General features: G+C 46.2%; 1 protein-coding gene across 4 annotated transcripts in view; it reads left to right on the top strand.

Annotated features, from left to right (window-relative positions):
- The window catches only part of Sh (Potassium voltage-gated channel protein Shaker), a 427,856-nt gene that overhangs the window by 364,924 nt on the left and 48,295 nt on the right, over positions 1–14,637 (top strand). For all 4 annotated transcript variants that reach the window (XM_075690868.1, XM_075690865.1, XM_075690867.1 and 1 more), the window contains exon 4: positions 1,986–2,464. In XM_075690868.1, the coding sequence (XP_075546983.1) occupies positions 1,986–2,408 (423 nt within the window). In that variant the 3' untranslated portion in view covers positions 2,409–2,464. The remainder of the gene's footprint in view (positions 1–1,985; positions 2,465–14,637) is intronic.

The raw sequence follows: 14,637 nt of genomic DNA, 5'->3' as shown, positions 1-14,637 counted from the left end.
AAATTTGTTGTATTTGAGAGAGAAAGCTAAATTCTAGTGACTGTTTGAAGTGGAATTTCGATTTAAGGCTTGAATTTTGTTAAAAAGATTTTCAAATATTCGACCGTTTGAAAAATATAGAAGCACGAAGTTTACTCATTCATAGCTCTGTATCAAGAACACATATCGCGGTTCTGTAAACGGCATCCATTAGAACATTGAAAGCGGACAAATATGATATGTCATTTTACTTCTTACCTGAATTTGCTACGTTGGCTACAAGAGTTCTGCAAAAGCTGTATTCCCATATTACTCAATTTTTAAGATTCATGTGTGACATATCAATTTTTTCCGCTTTAGATGTACTATTAGATGCAATTCACAGAATTCTATTATCATTTTTCGTTGTTGAGTCACAGGGTTGTAAACTTGATAGTTTCGTTTTTTGAAGATTTTCAATCTTTGCCAATTTTTAATAAAACATTGACAACGCAACTCAAAAATTCGAAACCAACCGTCACTAGATTTAAATTTTGTCTTTTAAATGCAACAAATCTCGTCAAATATGGTGCAGTGGTTACTGAGAAAAACGAATTCTCCTTTTACATGTATTTAGATAGGAGCACCCGAGCTCAAGCTTCCTCTTAAGGAATGACTATGCTATGAAGGCCTGGTGCAATGTTTGCGTTTGTCATTGTATTACTGTCTTTATTACGTCGTTCGTCTCCTGCTGCCTCTTATTATGCCTTTCAGAAGTAGTGCACTATTGTCAGTGATATAGTCACTGGAGTGCACTGCACCGCACGTCGAGTGTTCGCAAATTAGCATATCTCTCGCGCACGCTAGCACACATTTGTTCAGTCTTCCGCCCTTTTGTGGGCGTAACAATATTTAAGGAAAGAAATATATACGGCAGCAGCTTGTCTACACTAAAGAAAAATGCCGATTTTACGTAACATACCTGACAAATTGAAAGACAGGAATGAAATACTTTAAATGTGGCCTAACTGCCGGCAAATCAATTTTCTGTACTGAGTTGAAGTAATTTAGGAAATGAGTGATTATCCTATTAGGCTGCGGTGTGGTGTTCATAGCTTCACAATATCCAAGTAGAGGCAAGGGCATTTTTCTGCCTTACACGGTTGCTAGTCTTCACCCTGTTTCGTGCCAACGCATTAACTTCCGTGTTCAAAGTGTTGAGCTAATCAATCCATATTTGTTGCTGACTTAATGTCGCAGAATTCATTGTGGTGATAGTACCAGTCTCGTGTCAATGAGACCGTTATTAGGTTTCAGCGACATTGCATGTAGAGTGCCGTAAAAAACTCTCACCTCATCGCACACTCCTGGATTCCTCATCTGATTCAGTGCATCAGTGCTTTGGTGTGTCTTTGTCAGAGCACAATATTATTGCGCCAATTGTTCCATTGAAAGCCAAGGAGCTTTTCTTGTGCTTTAAAATGCGTTCGTATTTCTCGCAGTGATTATCCGCGTCTATGGACTTTTAAGAGATCTTAGTGAAAAATGAAAGCCAGGTTCATAACAAAACCGTCGTTCAAGTTTGCAGGTTGGTCGGTGAGTAAACTCTAGCACTATTCCAATATCCTCCATGTGGGGGTTCCTGTGATTGCTCAGTGTATCGTAGTCCTTAAGCAAGACCTGCCACGCTTCCAACCGGCATGTAGCTCCGTCTTTTTACTACAGCCAGCATATCTCTGTGCAAGTGTTCCGTAAAGCTGTGCCAAACTTAGACCGGTACCCGAGGCGGCAGTGTGTTGCGTGATTGTCTATGGTACTTGGTCCGGCAGCGCTCAATGAAGAGAGCGTTATTGTGCATCATTAGCCTAATAATGTAGTAGTGGTTGAAAGCTGCAGTTTTCGCTTGAAACGACACGCGACGCACCCCTGATTGAAGTATGCGCAGCCATGCCGAGCCACAGACGCGTCGAAATGTCCTCGAGTGGTTCTCACTGCGATGTGCCTTTCTTTCGCTTGCATGGCGCCAGAGCATCCCAGACGCGTTCTGGTGGGCCGTGGTGACAATGACCACGGTCGGCTACGGCGACATGCGCCCCGTCGGCGTCTGGGGCAAGATCGTGGGCTCGCTGTGCGCCATCGCCGGTGTGCTGACCATCGCGCTGCCCGTGCCGGTGATCGTGTCCAACTTCAACTACTTCTACCACCGGGAGACCGATCAGGAGGAGATGCAGTCGCAGAGCTTCAATCACGTCACCAGCTGCCCCTACCTGCCCGGCACCGTGGTCGCGGCCAAGCTGAAAGGGGACACGGACTCACCGGACGACTCGGACGTCCTGGAGCTCGACGACGCCACCTCGCTAGCGCTTTTCTCGTCCTCCTCGCCTGCCGCCAACACTCAGCAGCAGGCGAACAGCACCAACAACCCGGCCTCGCTCGAGACGGACGTCTGACGGCCGAGCGTCGTCCGGGGGGCGTCCTGTCCACGGCGAGTCGCCTCGCCGACTAGGTGAGTGCGCTCTCTCCAGTGTGCCGGATCGAGAGACGCTGCCACCTTCTGCTTACCACTCAGCCGTTGTTTTCTGTAGCAATTATTTTGCTTGTTTGTGCTACGAATAACCGCATACCTTCTATTGGGAGTGCCGTCGTCCCTACCACCTCATGGCTTAGTAGCAGTGCTCGTTAAGGGCTTGGGTCATGCATGCACTGTGGTGGTCACCGCCTCGCTCGCCACTGATGCTGGCATCAGTCGCTTTTCTCAGATGGCCTCCCTCCAGAGTATTGGCCAAGCACTAGGTTGTTTACCTTCCGTGATCCCCAAGTGAAGTGCCGCATTCGGCACGATGGTTCTGATGGCCATGTTACTTTGCAAAATCGCTCATGTTTGTGAGGAAAACTGAACGACCTATTTGTTTACTCGGCACTCAGGTAACGACTGTCAAGAATAAAAGTAAAGAGGCTCTCCAACGATGCCTCTTCTGTTTGATTGTGTCTTCACCGCATGCTCTAATGCCGTGCCTTGTTGTACTACCCGATTCGTTCGGCGATTCGTCCGGCGCAGCTGGATAACCAGACTGTCCGTCTCCATAATGCAGCACCAGGAAACTGAGGCACCTCTGCGGCGAAGGCACTTCGTGTCACGTTTGCTCGCAATTACCTGCGTGTTGTTAAAGGCAATAACCACCTGAACTGCGACGAATACTCTGCGCAGGAAAGAACAGTTCAAGTCGTGTTGTGTGATTTCGCTACCCGCGATATATCTCTATGTTAGTATGGTTCGACTATTGGTATTGTTCTGCTATTTCACATTAATCCCATAAGATCAGGAAAACAACCACCGCTAAACCTTTCGAATATCTATCTGAAAAACTCTCTCAAGTTATGATGCGGGGGGAGGGCAAGTCAATTAACGGGTCTCTATCTTACTTAATTTCTGTGGTTTTCCTTATGCTGAGGTCTTGTGCAGGTTTACGCCATTTGGATCTTTTCTGTGCACAAAAGCCGAAATTCCATAAATATGACGCTTCGCGCGAGTACTCATGTGCACACGTTAATGCGCGGAAATTATGTGTCGTTTTCCTATGCGACACAGCGATGCGTCAGTGTGCGCAGCTAAGATGAATCTACTCAAGTTATAATTTTCGTGATTGCGCAAATAATGACGACGGTTACTATGGTGTACCGCATGAATATAAATAGTGAAGAAGCGTAGAAGGTACAGAGCGGTTCAGGAATGTTAGGACGCATTCGCCTTACTGCAAAACTTTATCTAATGACGACGGTTACTATGGTGTACCGCATGAATGTAAATAGTGAAGAAGCGAAGAAAGTACAGAGCGGTTCAGGAATGTTAGGACGCATTCGCCTTACTGCAAAACTTTATCTGACAGCGTTAAAAAGCTTGTCCGCCCCTTGTACCACGATTTATTGGGCTGGAGAGGTAAATCCAATCACCTATTCGGCTTTATAGTGAGATCAAGCTTCATCGACGGACGATTCTAGAAAATTTGAATGTACTTTAAACACGCGCTATTTGAACTAAATGGGAACCAAGTCTTTAAACTATCTATTCACATGAACATTGCAAATAATTTGTTGATTTGTTTGTGAATCTTTCTATTCTGCGGAAAGTATGGGTATTTTTGCAGGCCCTGAAGTTGGAAGCTTTTTGTCAGTTTAGAGAAACAATTTCGGCCTAGAAATAGTGACGCTGCATCCGGGATGTGAGGCTGTACTTATGGAATCAGTTTTACTGAACTTTTTTTTTATATACTTCGTATCCGCATCTATTTTGAGCTCGAGCCTCGGGAGGCTCTGCTTGTCCTGACTATGTGTAACTCTTTATACTAACTCAGTGCATAGAGATTGCAATAGCTCAGAATAGAGCTTTGATAGTATTTCCGGATATTAAGGGAGCTTACGACAATTTGGACAAAGAATTGCTATGGGATGTTCTCAAATGCAAGGACGTAGGTGACGATTCTGCGAAGCTTCTGAGGGAGACTACCGAGTCCACGTTGTATGGGAAGCCAAGGAATGCAGTGAAATTGTGCGATTGCACTGAGCAGTGAAACAAGGACGCCGTTTGTTTATATTATTGTTCACGCTTTATGTTAAAAGCATAGAAAGGCTACTGGTAAACAATGAATTAATCTTGCTTTTAATCTTGCCTTCCTTATCTTTCAAGTCTGAGTGTCCGCAGGTATATGAATATGAAGCGTTTGTTTTGAAATAAAGTATTTGCGAGTGCAGCGAGGGTCGTGTATTTTTGTGCGTCTTCGCCGTGTCTGTGTCAGTGCGCTGCTTCACCAACACGGTATGATGATTAATCACCAACTCGCCCAACTTTCCACATTACTGCCCACCTACGAGTTGCCTATGTAAAACGATCCACATATCGCTCCTGTGTGCGTCGTCCTCAATAAGTTCCAGCTTTCAGGGTACAGAAGGCAAAGGCAGGACCGTGCGCTTGTTGAACGCAGTCAGTGGCGCGCATTTCGAAAGTAAGGACAACAATATTAACGCAACAGCGTTAAGGAGCTCGTGTCGAAGAAAAGCCGGTGTCGTCGGCGTTGGCCGTGATCGATAAATCCCGGGAGGCACTTCATAAATAAAAAAAATTGGAGGACGCTTAAGCTTCGCCTTCAAGAGTGGAACGCGATAACGTTATCGCACCCCATTCGCACCGCCCACTCATTCACTCATTCAGTCACGCAAAGACGTAGTTTTCATATACAACACTTCAAAGTCCACAGCACAGCTTTTTTCTAATTACTTGTTTCAGGAGCACCACGCAGACGCATGACTCCTCGCCAGCAGCACGGCACACATCGGAGAGGACGCTTTCCCACCACGCGCTACAGCGAGCGATCACGTAAGAGGCGTCCCGCATCGAACGCTGCACCTAGGAATCTCGGTGTGAGCGGAAAGAGGAGCCGCGTTGCCTAAACACGAGGGTTCGAGTGACGCACGTTGGAAGTTGGAAGGGGAGAGAGCGAGAAAACTTATTATACGCAAGGTTATTTGGGGTATCCCCGCACCGGTCTCGGCACGGCCCCAATGCGCTCAAACAAGACGAAGGGAAGAAGCGGGCGAGTGGCGCGCCACCTGTTGGGGCAGCGCCGTACATTGCAAAGAGGGGGTCTTCTGTGTTTGCCGCAAGATGACTCTGCGTGTGCGCCAAGCGCAGAAGAAATTAGCGGAAACGTACTTCGCTACTCATTTAACTGCGAAATGCGATCCCACCCAGCTCATCTTGGGTGGGAATCGAACCAGGGTCTCCAGAGTGTGAGACGGAGACGCTACCACTCAGAGTTCTATTGTTCAAAGCGGGACAAAAGCGCCTCTAGTGCATGCGGTGTTGCCTTAGAAAAGTGCCGTAGAAAGTTATACAGCGGTGTATATCGGTAATTATGAGCATGCAACTACAGAAGTTGCCGTTACACGAGTAGCGAAGTACGTTTCCGCTACATTTCTTCTGCGCTCTGCGCACACGCAGAGCCATCTTGCGGCAAACACAGAAGACCTCCTCCACGCAATGTGCGGCGCTGCCCCGACACGTGGCGCGCCACTTGCCCGCTTCTCCCTTTCGGGCCGTGCGGGGAACGGTGCGAGGATGCCCCACTACCCTTGCGTTTAATAAGTTTTCTCGCTCTCTCCCCTTCCAACTTCCAGCGTGCGTCACTCGAACCCTCGTGTTTAGGCGACGCGGCTCCTCTTTCCGCTCACAGCGCGTTTCCTAGGTGCAGCGTCCGATGCGGGACGCCTCTGACGTGATTGCTGCGCCGTAGCGCGTCTGGTGGGAAAGCGTCCCCTGCGATGTGTGCCGAGCTGCTTCCGAGGAGTCATGCGTCTGCGTGGTGCTCAAAAGCGAGAGAGAGGACGATCCCATCGAGGCGTCAGATCTCGTCGGCCTTCGTGGCGCGTCACGGCCCGGCTGTCCGTGCCGATCACGACGTTTGGCTTGCGCAGATCGTTTCTCCCTCCGAGACACCGAGTTCTTTGGTTCGTTCCGCTTGCTCAGGCGCACGTTTTGTTGCCGCGCCGAAAGCTGCGTTGCTCGGCACTCACCGCGTGATTGGTGGGTGCAAAGTCCGATGCGGGGCGCCTCATAAGTGATCGCTGCGCCGTAGCGCATTGTCTTACACCCCTTGGCGGGTTGACGGGAACGCTATCGCGTTCCGCTCTTGAAGGCGAAACTTAAGCGTGCTCCAATTTTTTTTTCAAGGACAATTGGTTTGAAACCTGCATGAAGCGCGTCCCTGCAAGCTTCCGCCGAAGTGCTTGTCGATCTCGAGCTCCTTCTCCTGGTGAACTTCGCTTTTGCGCCACGTTTATTGGCGTTGAGATGTGTTCCTGAAGAACGGCAATAATTAAGTCTTCGAATCGCGCTGTGAACCACCGTCCATTATTCCCGCCAGGAATCAATATATATTTACTCTCAAGAATTAATGTATAGATCGTCGTCCTCAACATGACGTTTACACTCGTCGTATTTATCTGTGAGGCATCCTTCCTTTCGGTGTAGCATATGTTTGTATATATAAATCTCTCTACCGTCGTCGCAGTGCGAAAAGAATAGTCAGCATCAGCAGCACGTTGCATCTGGCCGCTGGAGCAGCCGTGGGGACAGCAGGACCACATAGGAAACTTCTTTCTGTTACATGAGCCGCCGAAACACTTCTGCGCGAAATTTTTCAGCGGAAGAAACCACCACACATCGCACGACACCATCAGCAGTAGCGACAGACGAAGCAGCACCACGGAAATTAATGCAGAAGTGAAAGCAGAAGCAAACCAGAAGTGTTCGAAGTGAAGAAAGACGCGATTGCAGCGCCACTAGGTCACGTAACCACCACATCGGCCATCTCCCGAGCGGAGCTGTGACACTTAAGTCTGTCTAAGAACGTTCGGATCGAGCGGTGTAGTAAATTAATGATACAGTGAACAATGAGGCTTTTATAACGTTCGGCATCGTCAACGCATCACCAGTGCTATTGCTGTGGCGCCATCTGCTAACTAGCAATGAAACCACTTTTACGGCTCGGTGCCGCGTCTGTAGTCATAGCAGCGTGAAAACAAACAGCTAATCTCAATAATTACGACAAAACATACCTAATGATTTGCCCTCAGCTTGAGATGAGACTCACCCATAATGGATTTTGCCGCTTGTTTCTTGCTGACAGGGCGGAGAGCCAGTAACAAGTGCGAATTCGGATCGAAGAGGGTGGTCGGTGCCGTAGGGGCGCTGCCATGTTACCACAGTCAGGGTGGTTAGTACGGTTACCGGCGGTAACTGCCACAGTAATTCTCGGCATACGACGCGCATGCTCAAAGGTCCTAACATGTCACGTATCGCTGTACCGTATCATGTAGCGGGCAAAAATAAAACTCTCTAGTGTAGCCAATAATCAGCCAGTTACACCCGGAATTATACACCGCTGCGCAAGGATATTGCCTGTGTACGTCTCGTACCTTCGGCAGTGCTGGAGCCAGCTTGTGAGATGGCGTATGCTCCATCGTCCAACCGGTATACTCTAAGTATGAAGGGTAAGCGGAAGGCAGCAATATTGGAACGTATAGAACTTTGGGGCTACAATAAATATGAGGTAGTGCGATGAATCTGGAAATAGAGTAATAGTGCTAGCCCTAACGCTCACAAATGCCATTCTGTGCTTAAATTCACACATCCTGTCGGTGTTTGAAGATAATCAAATGTAGGCTTCCTGCAATCTAAAAAAAAAGCATTAAACATGAATATTTATCACGGGGGTTGGTCGGTTGGGCTTGGGGACCCACGGTAAAACCGCAAATGTGGCAGTGAAGGGTCCCATGGGTTGAGCCTCTTTTGAAGTCAGAGAAGCGCAGAGCAAACTTACTTTTGAAGAAAGACTCAGAAAAAGGGAAGAAAATGAATAGCCAGTTAGGTGCACAAATATTTGTCGTTGGAATGCGACCTCGAAAGGAGCGACGCTTAGCCAAGGGACTTATTCTTCCGGCAGCAGATTGGCGGTTGGCGGGGTTGACGGAATCACGGCTAAACCCACTACTAAAATGTTTACAGGTTAGGAGAAATCGTTTGCGATATTGTGTTGTATTGAATTCTGTTTTCCGTCACATCCGCTACTGCTGGTGCTTTGAGTGCTACTTTGACTGTTGTCACATATATATTTCTCCCCTATAGCAAAAATGACTGCAGAGGCTTCTTCGTTTTGTCCCTCCGTGTTTAGTCATGATGATGTCGTCATGAAATGTGTTGGTTGCAGGGATGATTTTCATGTCGGAAAATGTAGCGGCATCACTGGTAGGTAGGCCCTTTAGGATGATGAAAGATACCACCGAGAAGTCGCTTAGATTTCCCACATGTAAACTTCCTGTAGAGAGTGCTGACACAACGGGTCAATGTCTCAACCCTGAAACTGAGATGGGTGAAATAGACAAAAAACTGTCGCAAATCCAAGACCTAGAGGCAAAGTTGGATAAGTTGATAGCCAGTTAGGTGACTGTTAGGTGACAAGAGACTGCGCAGAACACAGACAGTACAGCATTTTTCTGGTCTCACGATAACCGTAAAGACACTACAAATCGGCAGGAACAGGTGAATTGCGCTAACCAATTCTCCATTGGTTGAACAGTTGAACAGTCGCAACACGCAAGAATCGTTTCAAAGTTAAAGGAAAGAATAGACGCTCGAGGGCAGCATAGCCGAAGTCAGAACATGGAAATTCATGGCTTGCGTCAACAAGATGGCGAGAATATGTTAACAGACATAAATAAGATTGCTACGCAGTTTGATCTGCCGCCGTTATCTGAAAAAGATATTTTCGCCAAGCACCGTCTACTTCCAAAAGAAAACAGGGACCCAATCGTTCTTGTTCGTTTTGCCACCAGAACACTGAAGGCTACATGCTTCGAAAAGAAAAAAACCTCAGGACCAAAATACAGGGCATCATGTTTTTTGATAACGTGACTCCAACGAATAAGCGGCTGCTTTGGCTTGCAATAAATTTCGGGTCGAGCCATTCATATGGTGGTGGATTAGCCAACGAAGCTGTTCCGGGCAACTATGGTCAAGCTCCGCGTCCAAAAACATTGTCTTGAATTTGGAATTCGCTCCAGTGAAACTTGAAGGAGGCGGCAACTCACGCTTCTGCCGCTCGGACGCAGACTCGAACGACCTAGCTTGGCGCTTACGGGCGCCCTCCAGTGCGCGATCTTCATCGGTGGCTTGCGCTCGATGCCGACGATTAGACTCCCGCGTCTGCTCTCGGTGACGCTCTTCGGAGTCACTGGCCACATTCTCCGCTTTCGCACGGGCACATTTTCGTTGGCTGTAGTCGTGTCTCCGCTATGGGCGCCTCTCCTCGTACTCAACTTGTTCTTCGGCCGAGTACGAAGAACAAGCCCATACCAGTACCAATAACAAGTTGGAGTTGCAACTGTTGCAATGGTCTATAGTCCGGTACAACATTAGAAAAAAAAAGGGAACAGAAAGAGTAAGCTTCATAGAAAAGAGCACGGGAGCGTAGGCAGCTCTTCCGCTGTGCAGTGGGTGGTCCCCTCAGTCCAGGAGTCCAGCGGCCTTAGCTGCCCTTCTTGCTCGGTTTACCAGGTTGAGGTGGACCGTCGAGTTGGAGCTGGACAGCGCTGCCTCCCATTGCTGTATGGTGGGTGTTAGCTTAGGTGTGCTTGCGCAAGCCCGTATCATGTGGTAAAGCGTTGTGCATTGAACGCAGTGTGGGTATTTATAGGAACACAGCGCAGGGTGTATGCCGCAGTAGAGACTCAAATGTATATATGTGTTTGGATTTTTCGCCACATTACGGCTTCCTATCGCGTCAGAGCATTGTGAGGCGGCGGCAGTGTTCTTCGGGAAAGGCGATATTGTGGTAGGATGTGCGTGGAGGGTAATGGTTTGAGCTCGGGGTTGAACTGCTCGGCGTGACCCTCTCGTGGCTCCCGGTGTGCGCGTGCTCGGGCGAAGGTGTTTGCCTGCTGATTGCCGCGCAAGGACTCGTGCCCCGGAGTCCACACGACTTGTATGTATGGCGAGAGCTAGTGCGCCCCAATCAGAAAGAAGGGGAGGCCCCGCCCAGATGACGGAAGCGCGACAGCCGATGGCCTCCGCGACTAAAATAGTCCCGCTCAAAAAACCGTGCTTCTAAAACGCGTAATCCTCAGTGTAAATAAAGACTTTTGTATCTTGATGACTGGTTTTGAAGAGCTCTAGTGATTGGAATGCTACAGCAGACGGCAGATCGCGAGAGAAAAATAACTCCGTGCCTCCTACAGTGCTGCGCGTCGTCTGCTTTCTAGCTTCACTGCAAGGGACGAAAGCGGAGAGAGAGAGCAGCTGGGCGTGGGGCTTTTGCATTGGCTTACGTGTATACACGGCACATCCGCTACTCGTTTTCCGAGCTTAAAACGCATCAGTTTCTGTTTAGCAAGTACTTAATTAAAAAATGCATTTATCGAAACCATTACAGACCTGTCGCAAGAAAATGATCGAGGCAGGAAAGGTACGAAAATGCTTCATTCATCGTTTGAAATAAATACTCCTGGTTTTAAATGACATAGGATATATATATATATATATATATATATATATATATATATATATATATATATATATATATATATATATATGTGTGTGTGTGTGTGTATGTGTGTGTGTGTGTGTGTGTGTGTGTGTGTGTGTGTGTGTGTGTGTGTGTGTGTGTGTGTTTTCAGAAACCTATGTTCAGGAAGGTTATAGGTTGTGTGAATGTGATAAGAATGTGACGGCGGCCAACGCGAGTGCACTCCCCCACTCCGCAGGTGCGGCGCCATCCCCTGCATGGATGGATGGATGCTATGAGCGGCCTTTGCTACGGGGTGGTGGGTTGCCCCACCAAGCTCTTGTTATTATATTGCCTAATGTCCTAACTATGTTAAAAAGAAAAGAAAAAAAACCAACGAATTCCCATAACCAAACTTTCCTAACCCCTATTATGAACTTTGTTCTTGCACGTGTTCTGCGCTCGCGCCGCCATCTTTTTTGTTCACTTTACGGATTTTAACCATTTCGTGTGCGCACAGACAGCAAGCATGACTTCGAGCGGGTATTTCAAATTTAACTTTTCAATACAAATTGTTCTTATCTTTATGCTGAAGGAGAGAGAGAGAAATAGAAGACAGGAAAGGCAGGTGCGAACCTTCCACTGTGCGCGAATGCTGAAGAAAATCCTACAGTATCATACGATGCACTTGTGTCCAAAGTGAAACAAATATACAGTGTAGCATTTCCTTCCGTCCCTGTTGTGAAACATGAAAAGGCTGGAAAGGTATGGGTAAATCATCAACCATACAAGTGCATTCAACACAAAGACAAATTATTCGATGGCTTCTCAAAGACTCTCGACCCTGAAATATTTACAGAGTTCAAGGAAGGTAAAAAAGAACTGTACAGTGATCTCGAAAAAGCGAAATCGGAATACTGCGCGCGTCGATTTGAAGCCTCTATAAGTGGTGGTCGTAGGACGTGTAACATATATGCCGCGAGCTAATATGATCATCTTCACCAAGCGTGCCCTACGAAATTGTTGCAAACGGTGAAAATTACTATGGTAACAATGCAGCTAAATTTTTAAATAATAATTTTGTGACTGCCGGTGCTTCAACTTCTACATCTGCTTTTTGCACAGAACGTAATATTGAAAGCTATATAAATGATCGTGTCAGCGAGAATATTCTCCTTATGCCTACGTCTGAAATTAAGAGTGTTTTCCGTTCCTAATTATTTGAGTAACAAATCAGCCGCTGGTGAGGATAAGATTAAAGCTCAGCCTATTAAAGCAGTTGCTCGCATAATCTGTGGTCCATTAGAACACATTTGTAACAGTATATTACCCACTAGAATCTTTCCTGAAAAAATGGATAGCTCATGTTGCTGTAATTTTTAAGGGCGGGACACACAATGACTTGAATAACGATAGACCAATTTCGGTATTGCTAGTATTTTCAAAGTTGCTTAACGTATTATATATAAGCGTGTGAATAGATTTTCGCTGAATAAAGGCGTTATCTCGGATAAGCAATATGACTTTCAAAAGAATAAATCAAGCGAAATGGCATTATTGAGGGTCAGAGATACAACTATAAATAATACCGATGGAAAGAAAGCTTACCATTGATATATTCTTAGAATTTCGAAAGGCCTTTGTTAGCATAAAACCTGACATAATGCTAGAGAAATTCCAAGTATATGGCGTTAGAGGCATGGCATTATAACTTATGCATATAGGATTTATATTTTGTTTTGTTTTATGTTTTCACAAACCTATTTTCAGGTATGCGATAGGTTCTGTTAATGTGATAAGAATGTGGCGTCGACCAGCGCGAGTGCACTCCCCCACTCCGCAGGTGCGGCGCCATGACTTAATACTGGAGAGACCCTTAACGAAACGAAGATCTGCGTTCGGCTATTTACGGAGGTCTCCAGCAACCCCGAACAATTTTCTAATCGCTACCTGAGTAGAGACACAGGATACAGACCACATCACACTTCAATAGTAATCAAGAAACGAAGGGCTAAATATGGCACGCAAACTATCGAATATGAAACTGTGTGTTTATGCAATATGTACCTAAAATTTTTGAAGGAGCTACAAATTGTAGAACAATTCACAAATTTAAATATGCAATACTAAACATGTCTTTTTCTGATCACGACATGTTTAATGAATGTTAATGGAGTTTTAAATTGCACGGTGTTAATAGTGCTGTTATCAAGGTTGCATTCCAAAATGTGTAACTTATGCTTTTAACAGAATGTATATTTCTTGCAGTTCTGTATTAATGTATCTACTTGCTATTTCATAAACAACTAACGCTTTGCGGTGTGTTTAAAAATTGTGCTGTCAGAAGTTTCGATGTTTTCTGTTTTATTAGTTGTTGCATTTAATTTTATCAGTATTGATAGTTGGAAACTGTTACTTCTGCTGCTCCAGCGAGGTAAAGGCCTTAGTCAGGAGGTTTACGTCCTCCTTTTGCCTTACCTAGCATGCAAACCTTGTGTTTGATTTGTCCAAATAAAATCTCACAGGTCTAAACCTAAAAAAAAAGCAAAGAATATTGGTAGCGAGGTACAAATAATCGAAAGTGCAGGTAAACAACTAGAAGTTATCGAAAATAAAGTGAGAGAAACAGCTATAACAGATTTGGATACAAAGGATGGAAACAACGAACGCTATGGAGGTTTGCAAGAATGGCAAGAAAGAAAATAGAAAGAAAATGTGCACACTGACACAAAGGGCAATGCCTTTCTATTGAGGCCCAAGGTAGTTGCCTAAGGACAAGAACATATCTGAGCAAATATTCGCAGCAGCATAAAGCAGAAATCCGGAGGCAACTGAGCACATCCTAACGTAATGAGAAGGTACTCACCCAGCGTGATCCGTAGGTAGCGTCCACCTTCCAGAAGCAATGGGGCTTAAGCGAATGAAAGTATTGAGCGGTCAGCATTCGACATACGTGAGAGTCGTTTAGAGCATTGGTGGAAAAAATGCAGGGAAGAAATTGATAGGGCCGGATCCGTCTAGGTAGCGGTGATAGAGAAACTTGGCGGAAGAGAGAAAAGATTAAGGACACAGCCAAAATTGTAGACCCTGATGTATATGTATACATTACCAGATTAGCTAGTCTGACGAGGGCGGATAAGTCCTCATGCATTCTCCATTGAGATATAGGAACGCACTTTGATGCCTCCTAGCTCCTTGATGTGTTGCAGTTTTTCCAACGCAATCCCGTTGGAAACATCGGTCGCGAGGACATTTTTTCCCTGTATCTCTACTTTCCTGTCACTTTACCCCTCCTCCCTTCTCCACCCAGCGTACGGTAGCAGAGCGGATCTTCCCCTCTGTTTAAACTCCCTGCCTTTCCACTTTCTTCTGTCTCTCTACTAAATTAACTAAAGCAGGCCAGGTGGCTATTTGTCGCCGCCTCGCTTCAAAAGAGATGCCAATAAATCACCACCATCATCATTTGTGCCATTTGCTTGTTAAAATTACTCATCGGAATCGCAAGGTTGCCGTATGCGTCGATTTACGCACAGTCAACGTGTGTTTATAATTTGGAACCAGGTCGCATTTTGACTCAACGAGGTATGTCTAATTAGTATAATCGCCGCCGCCATCAAATCATCGC

The sequence above is a fragment of the Dermacentor variabilis genome, chromosome 4, assembly GCF_050947875.1.
Source record: "Dermacentor variabilis isolate Ectoservices chromosome 4, ASM5094787v1, whole genome shotgun sequence".
Taxonomy (NCBI): Eukaryota; Metazoa; Arthropoda; class Arachnida; order Ixodida; family Ixodidae; genus Dermacentor; species Dermacentor variabilis.
Note: the sequence above shows the minus strand (reverse complement) of the source record. Positions and strands in the feature narration are given on the sequence as shown.